Source organism: Thamnophis elegans, chromosome 5 (assembly GCF_009769535.1).
Source record: "Thamnophis elegans isolate rThaEle1 chromosome 5, rThaEle1.pri, whole genome shotgun sequence".
Taxonomy (NCBI): Eukaryota; Metazoa; Chordata; class Lepidosauria; order Squamata; family Colubridae; genus Thamnophis; species Thamnophis elegans.
Window position 1 is genome coordinate 20,079,156 of NC_045545.1, and position 18,594 is coordinate 20,097,749.

The following is an 18,594-nucleotide window of genomic DNA, read 5'->3' on the forward strand; positions in this document are numbered from 1 at the left end:
GTATGTACACTGATAGCTTATACAATAGAGACAAATTCCTTGTGTGTCCAGTCACACTTGGCCAATAAATAATATTCTTATTCCCAAGATAAATAAACACAAATATCCAAATCTTCAGGTGATAAATGTGCAGCTTTCCCTAACGATATGCATTTTGTTCTAATTCTGGGTGCAAATTTCTGTCACATATACATTTCAGTATGCAACTTTCCCCTAAGGTTGTTTTTTTTGAAGATGGCCATATTTTTTTCCTCTCACCAGGTTTGAGTGCAGATTCCATCCACTAGAATTTAAAAGGATGGCTGTGCCGTTATAAGATTGTTCTTTCCTGCTTAGTCTTCTATCTCGTCTCTGCCATCAGCATTTCTTCCTGTTGTTGTTCTTAAACATTTTTCCAGTTGTGTCAGACTAGGACAAATAGCTAAAGCATTTGGGTAGGTGTATCCATCTGGGAGATGATAATGAGACAAATAAGGCAGCAGACATACTTTCTTTGTTGACTGACAGCTTGCGGGCAATTTCAGGCAATTAATATGGCATACATTTTTATTGACTGGTTTAAACCATTGCATAGTTATCAATTTAACTATCGTCTACCCTGATGGAAGCAGCCCCGAAGCAGCCTCATTTCACCAGCCATTAGCCAGAAGACAAAAATCTTCCTCTCTTCACGCAAGTCTGCACTTCAGAATTCTAGCTTATTATTTCTAACATTGATAATAAGGGTCACGGGAAGAATGATGTCTGTATAGTGACATCAGATAGTTTTAAGGAAACATATCTAAATAGATTTTTTTTAAAGCAAGAGAAAGAAAGAATGTGACTTTAAAAAGCAGCAGGCGATAACTTTGCTTCTCTCTGCTTTACTGAAATTTAACATCAGCATATAGATAGTTTCATCAATTATTGAGTGAGAGTCTAGGTTGGTGAAAAAGGGATGAATTGGAAGTTTTATTTCTGAAGTTTTGAATATATAAACGCTGAACAGACTAAGAAATAGTATGTCAAAATCTTCAGAATTATCTCTTTCCTAGGCTGTTTGTTTTCTATACAAAAACAGTGCCATAAAAGTCTCATGCTTAGGTATTTCACTTCCATAACATACAGCTTTCAATATTATTTTATTACTGGGAAGATTTGGAGAGGAATCACATTTTCCGTTTCTTCCCTTTGAATATGCTCATGTTTAGAATAATTACTGCTTCTTCAGTTGCACCTAAATTATGCTATTTAAAGAATTATTTAGCTAACATCGGATATAAGAAATTGTACTTTACTTTTGCTAATACATAATACTTTTCTTTCCCCCTACCTCTGCAAGGCAGGTATACAACCTATTTTGTGATACATGTAGAAATAATAAGAATGGAAGAATTGAAAATGAGAACTTAACCTACATTGTACCAACAATAATGTATCGTAAACATAATTTCAGCTACAGTTACTAGTGCCTGTCTTAGAGCTACAGCAGAATGAAGATGGCATCCCTTTGTTAGCCATGCCCCCAGTTACCAAATTGACACCTGGTGTCATCTTTCCAGCATATTGTGGAAGCAAACAGAATGGCAATAGCCTTCCTTTGCCAGCCTTGTCAGCTGTGCACCACCCCCGCAACTCTTAATAATGGGGTATAGTTGTAAATGTGCATACTTCATCTCAGCAAGCACAAGACTTAAGAATTTAAGGCAGGACAAGAAGCAATGGATGGAAATGAATCAAAATGAGAACCAACAGAGAACTAAGGAGAAATTTCCTGACAGTAAGAACACTTAATCAGTGGGACGACTTGCCTCCAGAAGTTGTAGGTGCTCCAACACCATTTGTCAGAAATTGTGTAGGGTTTCCTGCTTGAGCAGGGGATTGGACTACAAGACTTCCATGGTTCCTTCCAAGTTTATTCTTCTGCTATTCTGCTATATTTGCTTTAATAATGCATATGAAAATAAACCATTAAACTAAATGAAACAGAACACTCATGTGTCGTAAAGTTGCAAGGCTCAACCTACATATCTGGTTGCAAGTTCTAATGTTGAAGCCTATTGGGGGGCAGAGGGAGGATGTAAACATGTATTGTATTTTGTACTGATGAACAATACAGTGCTTGTTTAATTAAGCAGGTAACTTTGAGAATTGGTACCTAGAGCTCCAAGTTGAAATACATGAAAATTTAGCCTTATATGAGAAAACTGTGTCTTCTGACATTGAGCCAGACCGCCCCCAAATTATATGCATTAACAGATTTTTGTAAATGCTGACCCCCTTAGTCCTCAACATACCACCATTCATTTAGTGTCAATTTGAAGTAACAACTGAAAAAAGTGACTATTTTTCACACTTATGACCATTGTAGCATCCCCATGGTTACTTGATCAAAATTTGGGTATTTGGCAACTGGCATGTATTTATGACAGTTGCACTACCCCAGGGTCATATAATCATCATTTGTAATCTTCCCAGCTGGCTCCAAAAAGGAAAGTCAATGAAGGAAACCAGATTCACTTAATGATCCCATGATTTACTTAACAACTGCAGTGATTGGCTTAACAACTGTGGCAAAAAAAGATTACAAAATGGTGCAAAACTCATTTAAGAACTGCTTTGCTTAGAAACAGAAATTTTGTGTACAATAGCAGTCATATCTCAATGACTACCTGGTATTCAAATATGGTTGAAATCTAGGTGAGCCAAAAGTTGATCACTTTGTATTTGGAAATCCCACCATATTTTAACCTGCTCGTTTTCAACTACTTTTTCACCTCTATGTTACCACCATATATTTTCATTTCTGGCACATAATAATTTTCACAGATGTTTCTGTGAATCATTTTGGCAAATGTGCAATGTTTGAGAATGAAGTATTCTTTTTAATCAAGAAATCCTTTTTTCTCCTTAGAATATTTTTAAAAAATATGGCATGTATACTTTATTACTTTCATGAGAGAAATGTCACATGGAGATATAAGGAAAGAATGTCAAATGGCCAGGAATAGAACTATTCCTTTCTCCTTTTTATTTATTTTTTCTCTCTTTTCCTGTTTATTTTAGTTTTTAGAATATAACAAAATCAAAAGTTTTGGAGTAAAGTTATGATACATTATAATTAATAAACATAATTATAACTAATATATTAAATTACCATCCAAGATGGATACTAATGACATTTAAGTAAGGTTGAAGGCATGGTTGAAATAAAACTGCCATCAGTAATTTTCTAAATGCTATGAGTTTTATGACCCTTTAGGGTAAACCTTGAAAAATTCAAAAGTGTTCTATTTTTTTCCTAAAAAGAGACAAAAATCAACATTATGGGCTAATGATATCTCCAGCCTTTTAGCCCTGAGAAACTAAGAAAATCCCTTCCAATAATGGATTAAAGTATTTCTTGTAGAAGAAAACATGACACTTGATGGGAGTTAGGATATTACCATGACCAAGAGCATCTGCAAAGTCCTTCCATGAAAATTAGGTGCCTTTATATTATCCCTGTAGAAAAAGAATATTATAAATGGCTCCCTTAAATCCAGCGTTAATTCTGACATTAGATGATATTGTACATCAGCAACATCTTGGGTCTTGAAAAGCATGTATATATAACTGCCTTTTCTTCTAGTCTGCTGTTCAAAATGCTACATGGTTTTTGACACTGAGAATTTGTTTCATTTTTTACTACTGATAAGCCTTCTGTATCCTTGGCACTGGCTTTGGAAGTGATTTGGCAAGCTATGGCTATCTTTTAAGACAATCCCTACTGTGAACAGGAAAAAGATTTGGGTTCCTGGTGTTGGCTGGTAACCAACTTTTATCCTTCCTCACTAATCAAGTGGAGAAAATACTAGCTATCTCAGCCTGCGTTCTTGAAATGATTACATAAGAATTATTCATGTATTAAATTGCCACACTGCCCATCCCACCAGAGTAACTCTGGGTGATTTAATTAAAAAATGACATAAAATAGGACTAAATTTACAGTTAGATATGAAATTAAAAGCAAGGTTAAAATGTACAAGTTAAAAGTCAGAATGTTGGAAAGCAGTTGTGCCATTCAGGAGGAGGAGTGAAATGAGGACTTAGCTGGAGTTCTTACATAAACAGAAGAAGACCAGGTCTGAATTCCCCACATACATACACACTTCTTGGATGCTGTTGGACTTTATCTAGTCTCTAGGCTGGGACAAGATTCCTGTGAAATTGGCACAGAACAATAAAGTAGTTAACTCTGAATGAACTCTACAGATGTGGGTCTGGTCATTCATGCATGACAGAATCAAAGTTAAAAAATTCACAAGAAAACAATAAAACCATACAGACATATATATCTAACTATAATAAAAATACAAATTACAAATTATGTCTAACAGATGGAGTGGGAAGAAGTGGGATGAGCTGGGGTGGAGCTGGGGTGGCTTAGTGGTTAGAATGCAGTATTACGGGCTAATTCTGCTGACTGCCGGCTGCCTGCAATTTGGCAGTTCAAATCCTACTAGGTTGACTCAACCTTCCATCCTTCCCAGGTCAGAAAAATGAGGACCCAGATTGTTGGGGCAATATGCTGATTGTGTAAACTGCTTGGAGAGGGCTGTAAGGCACTATAAGCCTAAGTGCTATCTGCTATTGGCTCATCAAGCATCTTCAATGTGATACTCTTCTAGTGGAGCCCCCAACCACTGTCAGAGCCAAGTCTTCAGATTCTTGTTGCAGATCAGGCAGGTGGCAGCCAATCTGGGAGGGCAAGATGTTTGAAAGATTGCTTTGTTTCTCATTTAATGCGCAATTATTACTTTTTATTTGCCTATAGGCCATCCTAAAGTCAGTGGGCATATTCAAGCAGGATCTGATATGAACGATTTGTGTACTGAAAGGGAAAACAAAGCAGAGACATCAATAGAGGGGGGGAAAAACTTTAATTCATTTTTCCTGTAATGCAACATTCTATCTTTTCCAAGCTAGTATATTTTATTTAACCTCTCATTATTTTATTTAACCCCTCATTCATTTCTCTTCTTTCTAACTAATCTCTCACTTAAGTACTTCACTCTCCTAGTTCCACCCTTTATCTCACTTACTGACACAGGATCCAATGTCTTTTCATCAACCTAAGACATTCTACCATTTCTTGCTTGAATACACCTCCACCCAGCATCCTTTAATCCTTATTGATAGACAGGAAAAACTGTCTTCCTATTGAATCTGAGCTGATGAAATATATCATATATATGTGGCGGGGGGGGGGGGTTAAATGCCTAGGGGAAATGGCTTCAGAGAATGACTAGATGCTTCCAGGCCTTTTTTTAAAAAAAAATTCACAACAAAGGCTATGGCTGGGCAAATCAAAATTCAGTTCTTTTTTCTGTATGCCAACATAAGTCAAGAAATGCATTCAAAGCCAGCTGTTTAAACAAACTGCCAATAGGAGATGAAATGCCTTGTATTCCTCAGATGTGAGCTCAATATGGAGCTGCCTGGATGTCTTACAAGTCAGTCATGGATCCTAATGCAAAATCTAACACACTAGGATATTGTGTGGCTTTCTGATTTTCTCTCGAGGAACTCAGAATTACAGTGATTCGTACTTGCTGTTCTTGCACCTGAAAACAGGCACTACAGAGTTAAAACACTGGAGGATTTATTTATATACTGTAGAGCTCAATAACTTTTCATTTAAAAGATACTTTATTTCATTGTTGTTGTTTATACTGAAAGCTGCTGAATCAAATCATCCAAAGAATATAAACTAAAATATGGACAGCTTTGTCTTGGTAAATATCACAGGGACAAAGAAATTTGAAAGATTTAATAATACAAATTCAAACCCACAGCAGACCTTCTTCGCTCTGGGGGCCATAATAATTACAACTGGAAAGAAGTTGGATATTTTAAATAGAAATCATATGAGTTCTGATTCTTATATATGAGGATATGTATGCAGTCCATTCTCTGTTCATGAAATGTTTTCCATCCTTTCCCATCATTGTCTAGCGAATAACAATTTTTGCACTGTGAGATGCTAATTATTTGTCCATTTCTATACTAGCCCAAAGATGGTTCAGTGGCTAAGACGCTGAGCTTGTCGATCAGAATAGTCAGCAGCTTGGCAGTTCAAATCTCTAGCACCGCAAAATGGAATTAGCTCCCATTATTTGTCCCAGCTTCTGAAAACCTAGCAGTTTGAAAGCACTTAAAGCAAGTAGAAAAATAAGAAACACCTTTGGTGGGATGGTAACAGCGTTCCATGCTCCTTCCTGCACTTAGTCATGCCGGCCGCATGACCACGGAGATGTCTTCGGACAGTGCTGGCTCTTCGGCTTTGAAACAGAGATGAGCACTGCTCCCTAGAGTCAGGAACGGCTAGCACATATATGCGAGGGGAACCTTTACCTTATACTAACCCATCTTCCTTAGGAGTCTTCGTTCAAATTCGAAACTAAAGGTTATTTGGCCTTCCATTTTGAGTCCTGTCCCAAGAATACATATTTGGTTTTATTGGATTAATTGTTGTGCTTTATTATCACAAAAAATAATAAAACAAAATAAAATAAAATAATAGAAAAGTTTAGAACAGCAAAAACCAGAAAAGGATCATGAATATTGAGGACAAATAAAATCAATCTATCCTTTTAGCATAAAAATATTCCCATAAAGAGTGCATACTAGTTTAGTACATTATTATATCTTTATATTTTTCCCTTCATGTATTCAGTTACTAATCGATAGTCTGCTATATTATCTTATTATTCAACAAGAAACAATCTTTTCTCCCTTCAGTTCTGCTCTGCCTGGGCTGTTGACATAATATTCTATGCACCCCCTCACCCCAGATATTTTCATTAACAAAAGGGAATATATATTTTATCTAATTAAAAAAGGGATTAAAAGGTTTTGATTTTTAGATCGATACATAGTTACCAAAGTATGAAAAGTGGAACCTAAATATAAAGTCTAATTTTAAGTCTCATTTACATTGTGATCAGTGTAGCTTTTACATTTAAGTTGCAGGTAAACCAGAGAATATTATTGTTAAAGTGAGGATTGATTGATGGGCGTCATTTCCATGACCCAAATAATCTTCTTTTGGCTGCTTTATATTAGATCTTTCCAGTAATTCAGTATGCAAAAATCATTAATAGAATAAATTGCAGCAGTGTGAACCTATGGAAGCTCTTTTGAAGACCTAGCACCATGAATGTTCAATGTTCAAATGGATGAATCCTGTGTCAGGACTGAAAGTGTAACCAGAATAGGACTAGTATAATAGTGGGAACAGCATCAAGGACCAATGGCTTTCCCTTTTGCATTAACTGATAGTGTCATTTAAACATTTCAGTTTATTTCATAAAAATCTCTTGCCTTCTGGACTGAATTGCATAGGTATCTCTTTTGCTTAAATGTTAAATACTCCTTCCAATCTGTCAAAGGTTGTGACTACGATGCCTTCTTCCTCGGCTGCTAGAGCTCTACTCGTAAATTACATACAAGTCCCCTAGGATTGTGTTAAACTACCATCCAGGACTCAAATGTGTGATCCCACAACTTATCTCAAAGAAGATCCATCAGCCAGGGCTCAATTCCTGGCTGCCAATTTTTAGCTTAGAATTGTCTCTGAGATATATTAGTTCATCATGATGCAGAAGCCAAAACCTAAAAGATTATAAAATACATTTCCCAGCTGCCCCCGCAAGCATGGCCAACATGAAGGGTTACGTATAGTTCATGATACACATTCAATTTTAGAATGTCACAGAGTTGTTGTGGCCCATAATGTTTACCTCAAAGATACAACCATTGCAATTCCTTTTTGGATTAAATTAAAAACCAAGACAAAGGAAAACATAGCTAATTTAAATCATAGAGCTGGGAGGAATGATTGAAGCCAATTCCATGCTCAAGAGCAAGGTTCTAAATTAAAGAATTCCAGATGGTGAAAGTCCTTCCACCTCTCTACACAAATAGTCCTTGGTTTAGGTCCTTACTGCTCTTAGTTTTGTTTTAGTTTTGTGATATTGTGTGTGAGTATTTGCTGTCCATAATAACTGCTGCACAGGCTGAAACATCATTTGTAGTGTGAAGAAGAAAAAAGATTAATGTTTTTTTCTAGCTACCGTAGCATCAGGAATAAAGGATAATTTTCAGAAAATGTGCTTTGCTGAGGAGCTTCCAAGACCTTTGGTCTTGATATGTTCCTATGAAGTGTCCAGCCTCAGAAGAAAAAGTTAATTCTTTCCCTTTCCTATAACTGGAAATAGCCATTGTGACTTCACAGGGACAAGCAAATCAGAGGTAGTATTCAGCCGGTTCTCTCCGGTTCAGGTGAACCAGTAGCGGCAGCTGCGAGAGGCTCCGCCCACCCATCCCGACGTAATGTGCAAGCACTGCACATGCGCAGAAGGCGGTGTGCATGCACAGAGGTGGTGCATACGTTCACATTTGTGAACCGGTAGGGAAGGTAAGTGAATCCCACCGCTGAAGCAAATGTAACCTCATTTTCAGGCAGTTTATTTGATAGGGATAGTTGAAAAATAGCTCAAGTATTATTGTTCAAGAATAAACTCTTCCTGTCTCCTATGGGATACTGTTATCTCATATGTCTGATATGAGATACTGTTATTCATTGTATGCTGATGTTTTATTTCTCTTTTACTAGTTGTTAGTGAAACAAATATAACATTTCTAACCAATTACCAGTTTTCAATATTTTCAAACTTAGAGAAACTAACTAACTTCCAGCTTCAACGGTCCTTGGAGGAAGCTAGTTACCTTGACCCCTTCCAGTCCGGCTTCAGACCTGGTTACAGCACAGAAAACGCTTTGGTCGCATTGACCGATGATCTCTGGAGAGCCAGGGATGGAGGCCATGCGTCCATCCTGGTTCTCCTTGACCTCTCAGCGGCTTTCGATACCATCGACCATGGTATCCTTCTGCGACGACTGCGGGAGGTGGGAGTGGGAGGCACTGTTTTACAGTGGTTCTCCTCCTACCTCTCGGACAGGTCGCAGTCGGTGTTGGTTGGGGAGCAGAGATTGTCCCCGAGGCCCCTAACTTATGGGGTGCCGCAGGGCTCGGTCTTATCCCCCCTACTATTTAACATATACATGAAACCGCTGGGCGAGATCATTCGGAGGCACGGGATAAAATACCATCAATACGCGGACGACACACAGTTGTATCTGTCCGCCCCATGCCAACTCAATGAAGCGGTGGACGTGACGAACCGGGGTCTTGAGGCCGTTAAGAACTGGATGAGAGCTAACAAACTGGTACTCAACCCAGACAAGACCGAGTGGCTGTTGTGTTTTCCTCCCAATAATTTGGCCAATGTTCCATCACTCAGGCTGGGGGGTCAAATTTTATACCCCTCAGACAGGGTTTGCAACTTGGGAGTCCTCCTGGACCCACAGCTGACTTTTGACTATCATTTGTCAGCTGTGACCAGGGGGGCATTTGCCCAGGTTCGCCTGGTGCGCCAGTTGCGGCCCTACCTGAATCGGGAGGCCCTCACAACAGTCACTCGAGCCCTTGTGATCTCTAGGCTGGAATACTGCAATGTGCTCTACATGGGGCTGCCCTTGAAGAGCATCCGGCGACTTCAGTTAGTCCAGAATGCGGCCGCGCGAGTGATTGTGGGCGCACCGCAGTTCGCCCACATAACACCTATCCTCCGCGAGCTGCGCTGGCTACCTGTTGATCTCCGGGTGCGCTTCAAGGTGCTACTTACCATCCATAAAGCCCTCCATGGTAGTGGATCTGAGTACTTGAGAGACCGCCTTCTGCCGATTACCTCCCTTCGACCCATCAGATCGCACAGATTAGGCCTCCTCCAAATTCCATCCGCCAGTCAGTGCCGACTGGCGACTACGCGGAGGAGAGCCTTCTCAGTAGCAGCTCTGACCCTTTGGAACGATCTCCCCGTGGAGATTCGTACCCTCACCACCGTCCAGACCTTCCGCATAGCCCTTAAGATCTGGCTATCCCGTCAGGCCTGGGGATAAGATCCTAATCCGCCCCACCCGAATGTTGAATGAATGTTGTGTTTTACTGTTTTATTTTATTTTATTCACATATTTTATGTTTTGTCTTGCACTCCTTCCCACGAATTGTAAGCCGCCCTGAGTCCCCTCAGGGAAAAGGGCGGCCTATAAATGACAAAAAAAAAAAAACCAATATTCATTTGTTTTTCTGATCTTTTACTACATTGCTTGATGAAGAGAAAGGTATTGCCAGATTAACACAGAATCTTTTAATGTAAATTTATTCCAAAATCCTCTTATACTTCTATATTCTGCATTCAAAGTTTCTATAAATACACCCTGTTATTAATGTTGTATTTCTGATAATAAGGGGAATGCAAAATATTTTAGGTTAATCTTTGTCTAATATGATTTGGATTAAAACCCAAGATAAATATTTGAATTTTAGTTAAATTTAGGATGAATTTCTGCTCTCCAAATAACTTTACCAATTCATTTATAAAACATTTAAAGACTGCTTTGAAAAACACATTGAATTACTATTCTATTTCATTATAGTGCTTTCTATTTCCCTGATTTTAAACTATATCACTTATTTGCTAATGTCAGTAATGCAATATATTAGAATAAACATGTGCTATGTTATGTGCTATTGGAAACCCAGTTATATTTCTTACTTGACTCCCTTGAAATTTTGGCAAGAACTTCATCCCAATTACAATAGCAGTATTGTGATATTTTCAGCACCTAAGGTGGTTATATATATTTGGACATTATTGAGTAAGAAAATAAATGGTCCTAATTGAATGATATATTTTAAATAACAAATGTAAATACTGTTTTCAGTACTATGCAAAAGTTGACAAAATACAATATCTTTTTCCCCCTTCAGGTTCTTTTTGTTTATTTTTTCCACTATCTGTGCCATTTACTACCTTGTGATGATTAGTTAATTACAAATATGGTTTCTATGCACTACACTAATCAGTTTTGTATGTTTCCTTTTCCTATTTTCAATTGTAAGAAAACTAATAAAGCTGAGATTTAAAAAAAAGAATTTTATAATGTTGATTTGCACAAGTACAGGACTTAACCTCTGCTTTATAAAGTGGCTCTTCTTCAATAATACATCAAATGGACTTATTTAGTTGATTTCTAAATGGAAAAAGTGTAAATGTGACCTAGAAATGCTTTTTTTCCCCTAAACTAAAACTTCAATCTATATTTCTCAAGGTGAATTGGATGGCATTTGGAGTAATTATCTATAAAGTATTTCGTCAAACAGCCATGCTAAAGCCAGAAGTTAGCTGCTATGAAAATATAAGGTAAGAATCAACTTTGAGAGAATTCTTTGGCAGCATGTTTTAAATTGCTACCAAGCAATGTTAGTCTTAGCTAACTACAATTCTGTTGAGCATTTTCAGTTTCTTAATGTAATAAGAAAGGACATCCTCACTGTATTGCTTTAAAGTATTTATTATGCTGACCAATGCCTAAATTCCACAGGATGTTTTTCTTTACAAAAGAATATTGATATTTTACCTTTTATAAGGATCTCTTGGGAGCAAAATAAGAGTGAAACAAAAAGATATCCTGACATCACAAAATACTGAGACATTTGCAAAAACATTATTTCTTCTTGTATCAATATTTCTAAGATATGTTAAGTTTTCGAACTTGGGTTGCTAAGTAGTCTGCTTCTGCAGCTATCGGCTGGGAAGATAGTCCCTCTAGATTAGGGGTGTCAAACTCGCGCCATCACGACGGTGTCACGTGACATATCTGGACTTTTCCCCCCTTCACTAAACCAGGAGTGGGCACGACCAGCGCATGAGCCAGGAGTTGACAACCCTGCTCTAGATCATCCTTCAGAGTTAAAGCTTTGGGAGATTTTTTTTTTAACAACAAATATGAGATTCTGGCTAATATGACCATTTTACTCTTGCAAGCCAGATTATAGTTTTCATATTGCATTAAAAAAAACCAGATATGAGGCTCTTTAGTAAGTAACATGTTTAACTCTCTTGTTCTAAACTCTCGGTAGGGCTTTTGATGTTTCACTCTATTTCCAGAGAGATTTTTAGAAATAGGTGTTCCATATTTTTTTTTCCTCCTTCACCGGGGTTTCTTTTTTATTGTTATTCTTTTTTTTTTAATTTCATGAGCTGCTATGATTTTTCCATCAATCTGTTTTCTTTAAAACTGATTTATAGAGACCTTGAAAAGCATTTGTGCTGGAAAAGCTGGAATGTGCTATAGGGACCATTGAAAGCAACTTACTGTTTTTGTTGCTTGGAAACATTCACGTTGTTTCAAGTCATTGCACTAGATTTATAGTTAGGATTTAGCAGCTCTTTGATTGATCACTTTGCTCCCATTCTCCACCTGATCAGTTCTTACAGAGAGCCCAGTCTAATGGAGTCAAATGGTTATAGTGCCTAAGGAAGCAGCATGAAAATAGAGATGATGGGGGTGGGAGATTTGTGTGTGAGAGAGGGGGGGACAGGGAGAGAGAGAGACAGACAGACACGGGGGGGGGAGAGAAAGATACAGATAAAGAGAGAGAGAGAGAGAAACAACTTTCTGCAAAGGAAGTTCAAAATTAGTGGGCTGCAAAGGAAACAGAAAATTAATGACTTCAAGAGCACACTGTGTAATTTGTCATCGCTCATGACCAAAGCTGGAGAAACTTACACTAGAATGTGTTAACATAAGAAGAGAGAAACAATCTCAGGGAACAGATCTGCGAGCTGTTTGGGAGTCAATATCTTGACCCCCCCCCAAAAAAACAATTTAAACTTCCTTTGCCTCGTGAAAGCAAAATCGTTTCAGAATAAGGAGAAAGAAAGTCTGTATTTTGAACAAACTAAGAACTATCTCTGAGGCTGAACCTGAGAAACAGCCCAAAAGTTCCCTCTGATGCCTGGCACATATGCTGACCTCAGAGCATGCCATACATTTCTTTTTTCCCAAGGTTTCTTAGGGGGTATACTTCATAACAGACATATGTTTTACCTTGGGGAATTGCACCAATAGTAGATTTAAAATCAAATCATATGGTTCTGCAGCACACTAGAGAAAACAGATTTGAAGATTAAGACAGCCAGTGTTTAAAAGCCATCAGCGTTTCCACTTTTGTTGGTGGCTGCTCAGAAAACAAAATAGGAACTTTATTCCAGCCACGGCACTGCAGCACACCCTAAAGCAGAAACCATGCCATTGCAGTGCAGAACGCAAAAGTTTGTCAGTGACTCACATTTAAGGGAAGGAAGTAGAAAGAAAATCAAGGCTAACAGCTCTTCTTTCCCTTCTCTCTAGATCCTGTGCACGAGGGGCACTTTCTCTCCTTTTTCTCCTGGGGGCTACGTGGATTTTTGGCGTGCTCCATGTCATTCAGGGATCAGTGGCCACGGCATATCTTTTCACAGTTTTCAATGCATTTCAGGGACTGTTCATCTTTATATTTCTTTGTGTGCTGTCACGAAAAGTAAGGGTTTTTTTCTAATATATGTAAATAGACCATGAGGTGCATTTATTCAAAATTATCCTAAAAATGTTCTTCTCCTTACTGCCACCCTTCATTCCGTCCCTCCCTCCCTCCTTCCCTGTCTTTCTGTCAATATATTCCTTCCTCCCTCTCTTCCTTCCTTCCTTCCTCCCTCCCTCTCTGTCAATATATTACTTACTTACTTACTTACTTACTTACTTACTTACTTACTTACTTACTTACTTAGTCTCTGTCTTCCTTCATCTGCCTCCCTCAGTGGAAAGCCAATTCTAAATCTTCCCAGGAATGCTAACACCCTCCCTCTTTCCTTCCTTCCCTCCCTCCCTCCCTCCCTCCCTCCCTCTCTCCTTCCTTCCTTCCTTCCTTCCTTCCAGTAAATAGCAACTACTTGAAAGTCAGAGCTGTTTCAGAAGAGCTTGAATAAAATTGGCTCTTGGAAAGTTTGATTGGATGATTAGTCACCCAAGCCCCAGTCTCAGTAAAAGAACCTTCTCTGAAACTACTACTTGCATTTTCCAAGGAGTAGTCTTGGTACTCAAACTGCAAACCAAACTAATAAAGAAAACATCCCTGATGTCTGCACTGTTCCACCACCCACAGAATAAGGGCAATACTGGTAATTATGTTTAATGTTCCATCATTTATACAGTGTTCAACATCTTATGCAGGATAATCTGCTCAGTGCAGTAATCTAAATTAAAATATCCCAAAGAAATATATATCCTGTCATATTCATAAGTAACTGCTTGATTATCAAACTGCTCTTGCTTATAAAAAGTTTTGCCTAACATTCAATCTAAGTCTGCACATCTATTAATGAAGGGCCTTATTCCATAATTTGCAATCTATGATAGAGAACATATTTAAAGCCTCTTCAGATACTTGAAAAGTGCTAGCATATTCACTCAAGCATCTTGTCCGAAGGTTAAGCAGACTCAGTTACCTCAATCTCTCTTTGGAAAAAATAATGTATACCCAGACTGCACATGTTGAGCTGCAGCTCATAGTTGATAAAATGTTAAAACAGTACCCTGGTTTAGGTAATGGTAAAGGTTCTCCTCGCACATACGTGCTAGTCGTTCCCAAATCTAGGGGGCGATGCTCATCTCTGTTTCAAAGCCAAAGAGCCAGCACTGTCTGAAGACGTCTCCATGGTCATGTGGCCAGCTTGACTAAATGCTGAAGACTCATGGAGTTCTGTTACCTTCCCACCAAAGGTGGTTCCTATTTTTCTACTTGCATTTTTACATGCTTTTGAACGGGGTTGCAGAAGCTGGGACAAGTAATGGGAGCTTACTCCGTTACACAGCACTAGGGATTCAAACCGCCGAACTGCTGATCTTTCTGATCGACAAGCTCAGTGTCTTAGCCACTGAGCCACCACATCCTTGACTCTGGTTTACTTTGTGCTATTCCTTTTCAGTCTTGGCACAAGAAAAATGAAGGAGAAAGAAAAAGAGTGGGGAAAGCCTCTTTGGGTAACAATAACTGACAAGAGAAGACCCCCATGGTGTTGAACTGTTATTAAATGACCACTCTAGGAATTAGTTATATGGCATCAAAGTGGCTCTTTCCTTCTTGCCTCTCTATTTCTCCCCCCACCAGTATTAGCAACACAAGCAAGGATAAATCTGAGCAAGTCTTCTGCTGTCAGTTTTCTAATCCTTAGCAATCTTTACTTCTTTGGATTGGAAAAGTGGCAACACAATGCCATTTTCTCCCACCATTTTCCTGCCACTCATGGCAAGAGAAGAAGCGGGAGGAGAATAAGAAAACAAGTCTGATGCTCCTAATTCTCCAGTTCCATGGTTTCTGTCTGATAGGCTCTAAGAACCTGTTCCCCTCCTGCTTCTTTCCCTATATTCTCACAAACAAAAGGAAGCGGAGCATCTTTTTAGCAATCATCTTCTTCCCCCACCTGCATGATCAAGGCAGGTGAGACATTCTTGAAGACTGTTGAATCGTTTTCTCATAAGGTGGTGTAGTCTAAAGAATCCCTCCATCCCCACTTCCCTTCTCTTGACAGGTGGGAGAATTACTGAACACATCTTATCTCAAATGAGACACCGAAGATAATCCTGACATCAAAAATTCTATTAACAGAAAGTAGAAAGCATGCATAAAAACTGGAACAGAAAAGTCTGTGGGGTGCCTTTGCAGTGAAGGGCAAAAGTTTTGGGAAGACACCCTTATATATTTATATCTTTCTGAAATAGTTAACAAGGCAACTGCTGCCTCTGTTAAGAGACCTTATAAAAGAGTCTAACCCTTGTCAAAACAACACCACTTCTCTGAACTTGTTCTAGGCATACAGGATTTAGGTGTCCACCTCCTTTTTATAGGAGGATAGGGGCACATCATAAAGTAACAAGGACCAAACTGATCGACTGACTGACTGATAGAATGATGAGGAAGATTGTTTTTTGTTTATTTGCACAAATGCAAAAGGCTAACAGTTTAAAGAAAGAAGGAATCATATCTTGCTGTTTCATATTTGAAAAAAAATATTAAGTTTCCAAATTGATAATTTAAAAAAAAAACTTAACCAGGAATTACCAGAACAGATATAAAGAAACCCACAGCATGTTTGGGATCAAGTGACTAGTAATTTCTTGCAAGCATAATAGTCTCCCTAGAAATCAGTTGGAAAGTTTATGAATAAATAAATAAATAAACAAATAGCTGTTCTCCACAGCCGTACCATGCAGGCCTTAAACACCTGATTCAGATTTGAATAAGATCTAAAGAAAAATATAATCTGAACTAGAGAGAGTTGGAAATGCACACATTAAACACATTATAATAATGTTGGAGTCTGATTTAGTTGGTGCTCCATACTTAAAAGTGAGCCAAGAATTGTCATCCTGCTTGAATAAAATAATTCATGCACATGCATAATTCACAGCCATGTACTAAGACTCTGAAATCTGATTTATATAACACAGGTCTGAGATTTCAGAAGGCATTTCAAATTATACAGCAGTAATCCTATCAAATAATTAAAGAGGTTCACTAACTATAGTCATTTGATTCCAGACTGAAACTTTTTATGTAATGTCCTACAACTTACATTGTCAAAATCTCATTAGCATCTTTTTCTCATTCCCTGCAGGGCCAAATTATCCACAGAATAAGCCACATTTGGTAGAAGACGCTTAAAACATATATATATTTACCTGTTAGTAAGCCAAGGTGCTCATTGTATTTTTTTTCATTTTAGATCCAGGATGAATACTCCAGACTGTTCAGAAATGTCCCTTGCTGTTTTAGATGCTTGAGGTAAATTGATGGAAAGCCAAGATGAGCAGCACTGTGGAAGGAAGCAGAAAACAAGAGGCTTTCGAAAAATTGCTATATTGTGAAAGTATGAAATGAGCTGCTGAGCTGTCATCTCTCTTAAATCAATTATTTTCTCTCCAGTATAGGTATTGTACTTAAATGTGCACTCAGGCACACTATATTGTGTACAAAAACTGCATATCTGTACAAGACAGACTGGTTTATTGTGTAACAAATAAGGTTTCTAAAGGTGCCCAGGACTCTTTAGGGCAAACAACTAAAGCTCAAAAGAGGGAAAAGTGAATCCAAGGTGAAAAGCTTTTTGTTGTTATTGGCAGATTGACTCTTCATTTCATATCTAATGCTTGGAAATGAAATAATTTCACTTATTACTGTTTAAAGAGAGTACAACCATTACAGTGTTTAAAAAAAGTTTTACCTTGGTCAAAATATCGTGTCCTGTCTTGAAAGCAGCTAAATTAAGAAAATAGTGAGCAGTTCTTTAGTTCTGATCATAAGGGGAAAACATACAGCAATTTTGCTAGCTGAAAGTTTAGATGGAAGGCGTCTATTAGCTCAGGAGCTCTCAGTTGTGACAATTGTAAGATGGCTGGACTTCAACTCCCAGAATTCCTCACTCAGCCATGCTGATTGAGGAATTCTAGGAATTGAAGTCCACCTGTCTTAAAGCACCAAGGTTGAAAAAAAAATCGTCTAACCCTGTCCAGATGGGAGGGAAGGAGGATTATCTGTGTCTACCCATACAGAGTTAGGGATATAAAGGAAATCTGCCCCATGCAGTTCTTTTAAAGTCAATGATCTGCTAGTGGGGGTTTCTGACATGGCATGGTCAATAATGATACATAGCCTATCGGTATTCATTATTCCCACCTCAAATGTTTTACTCAAAACAACCTATCTATAAAGAAAAGGTGGGGCTCCTTATGTTTGACAGAGATGTGTATTCAGAGAAAAGCTTTTCTTGTGCAATACTGCCTTAAAATATACATTAGGCCAATGTCACAACATTGAGTAGTATGGGAAGTATTTGAAAGGAAAAGTTTACAAAGTAACCTCTCCTTAAAACTTTGTGGAAGCCATGTCCCAACATAACCCTTTGAAAGTTTCACCCAGTTGCATACAGAGATACAGAGAGAGGGGGGAAGGGAGGAGAGAGGGAGAGGGAGGGAGGGAGGGAGAGAGGCAGGGGGAGAGAGGGAGAGAGAGAGATTACCTGAAGAATGGTAAAAACTCATGATATTAATGTCTTCCCACCCCAGAGCTGGGTTCCTACCAGTTCGCACCTATTCGGTAGAACCGGTTCATCAAATCTACCGAACCGGTTAGAAGAGGTTCCACCAGTGGACCCAGAAAGAAGGCCACACCGACAGAAGAGGTTCCAAACTTTTTTGAAACCCACCACTGTCCCACCCCCACATCCAACATGGTAGTCACTGTTATTGTGATGAAACTAGTAGTGGCACCAAGTGGGAGACAGTTATCAAAACTCCAAAGTACTGTAGGATCTAAGTCACGGGTGTCAAACTCGCGGTGTCACACTGCTGTCACATGATGTTTCACGATGTTTTTCCCCTTCGCAGAGCTAGGGTGGGCCTGGCCTGTGCATGATGCATCTGGCCTGTGAACCGTCAGTTTGACACCCCTGATCTAAGTCAACCTGTTACTACTAAGAGGAGCATAGCCATGTAATTCGACCTGTGTGAATTGATTTAAGTTTGTTTAATGAATTGAATCAGATGGTGGAGACAATGTGATTTGTTTTGCTAAAATGAAGAAGGACTCCCAATTCCTTTGCCAAAGTAATGTTGGTAGTCTCGAACAAC

General features: G+C 38.6%; 1 protein-coding gene across 3 annotated transcripts in view; it reads left to right on the forward strand.

The window, feature by feature from the left end:
* The window catches only part of ADGRL4 (adhesion G protein-coupled receptor L4), a 106,618-nt gene extending 88,515 nt beyond the window's left edge, over positions 1–18,103 (forward strand). For all 3 annotated transcript variants that reach the window (XM_032218832.1, XM_032218835.1, XM_032218833.1), the window contains 3 exons: positions 11,197–11,288; positions 13,282–13,450; positions 16,692–18,103. In XM_032218832.1, coding sequence (XP_032074723.1) covers positions 11,197–11,288; positions 13,282–13,450; positions 16,692–16,754 — 324 coding nt within the window. In that variant the 3' untranslated portion in view covers positions 16,755–18,103. The remainder of the gene's footprint in view (positions 1–11,196; positions 11,289–13,281; positions 13,451–16,691) is intronic.
* The last annotated feature ends 491 nt before the right edge of the window (positions 18,104–18,594 follow it).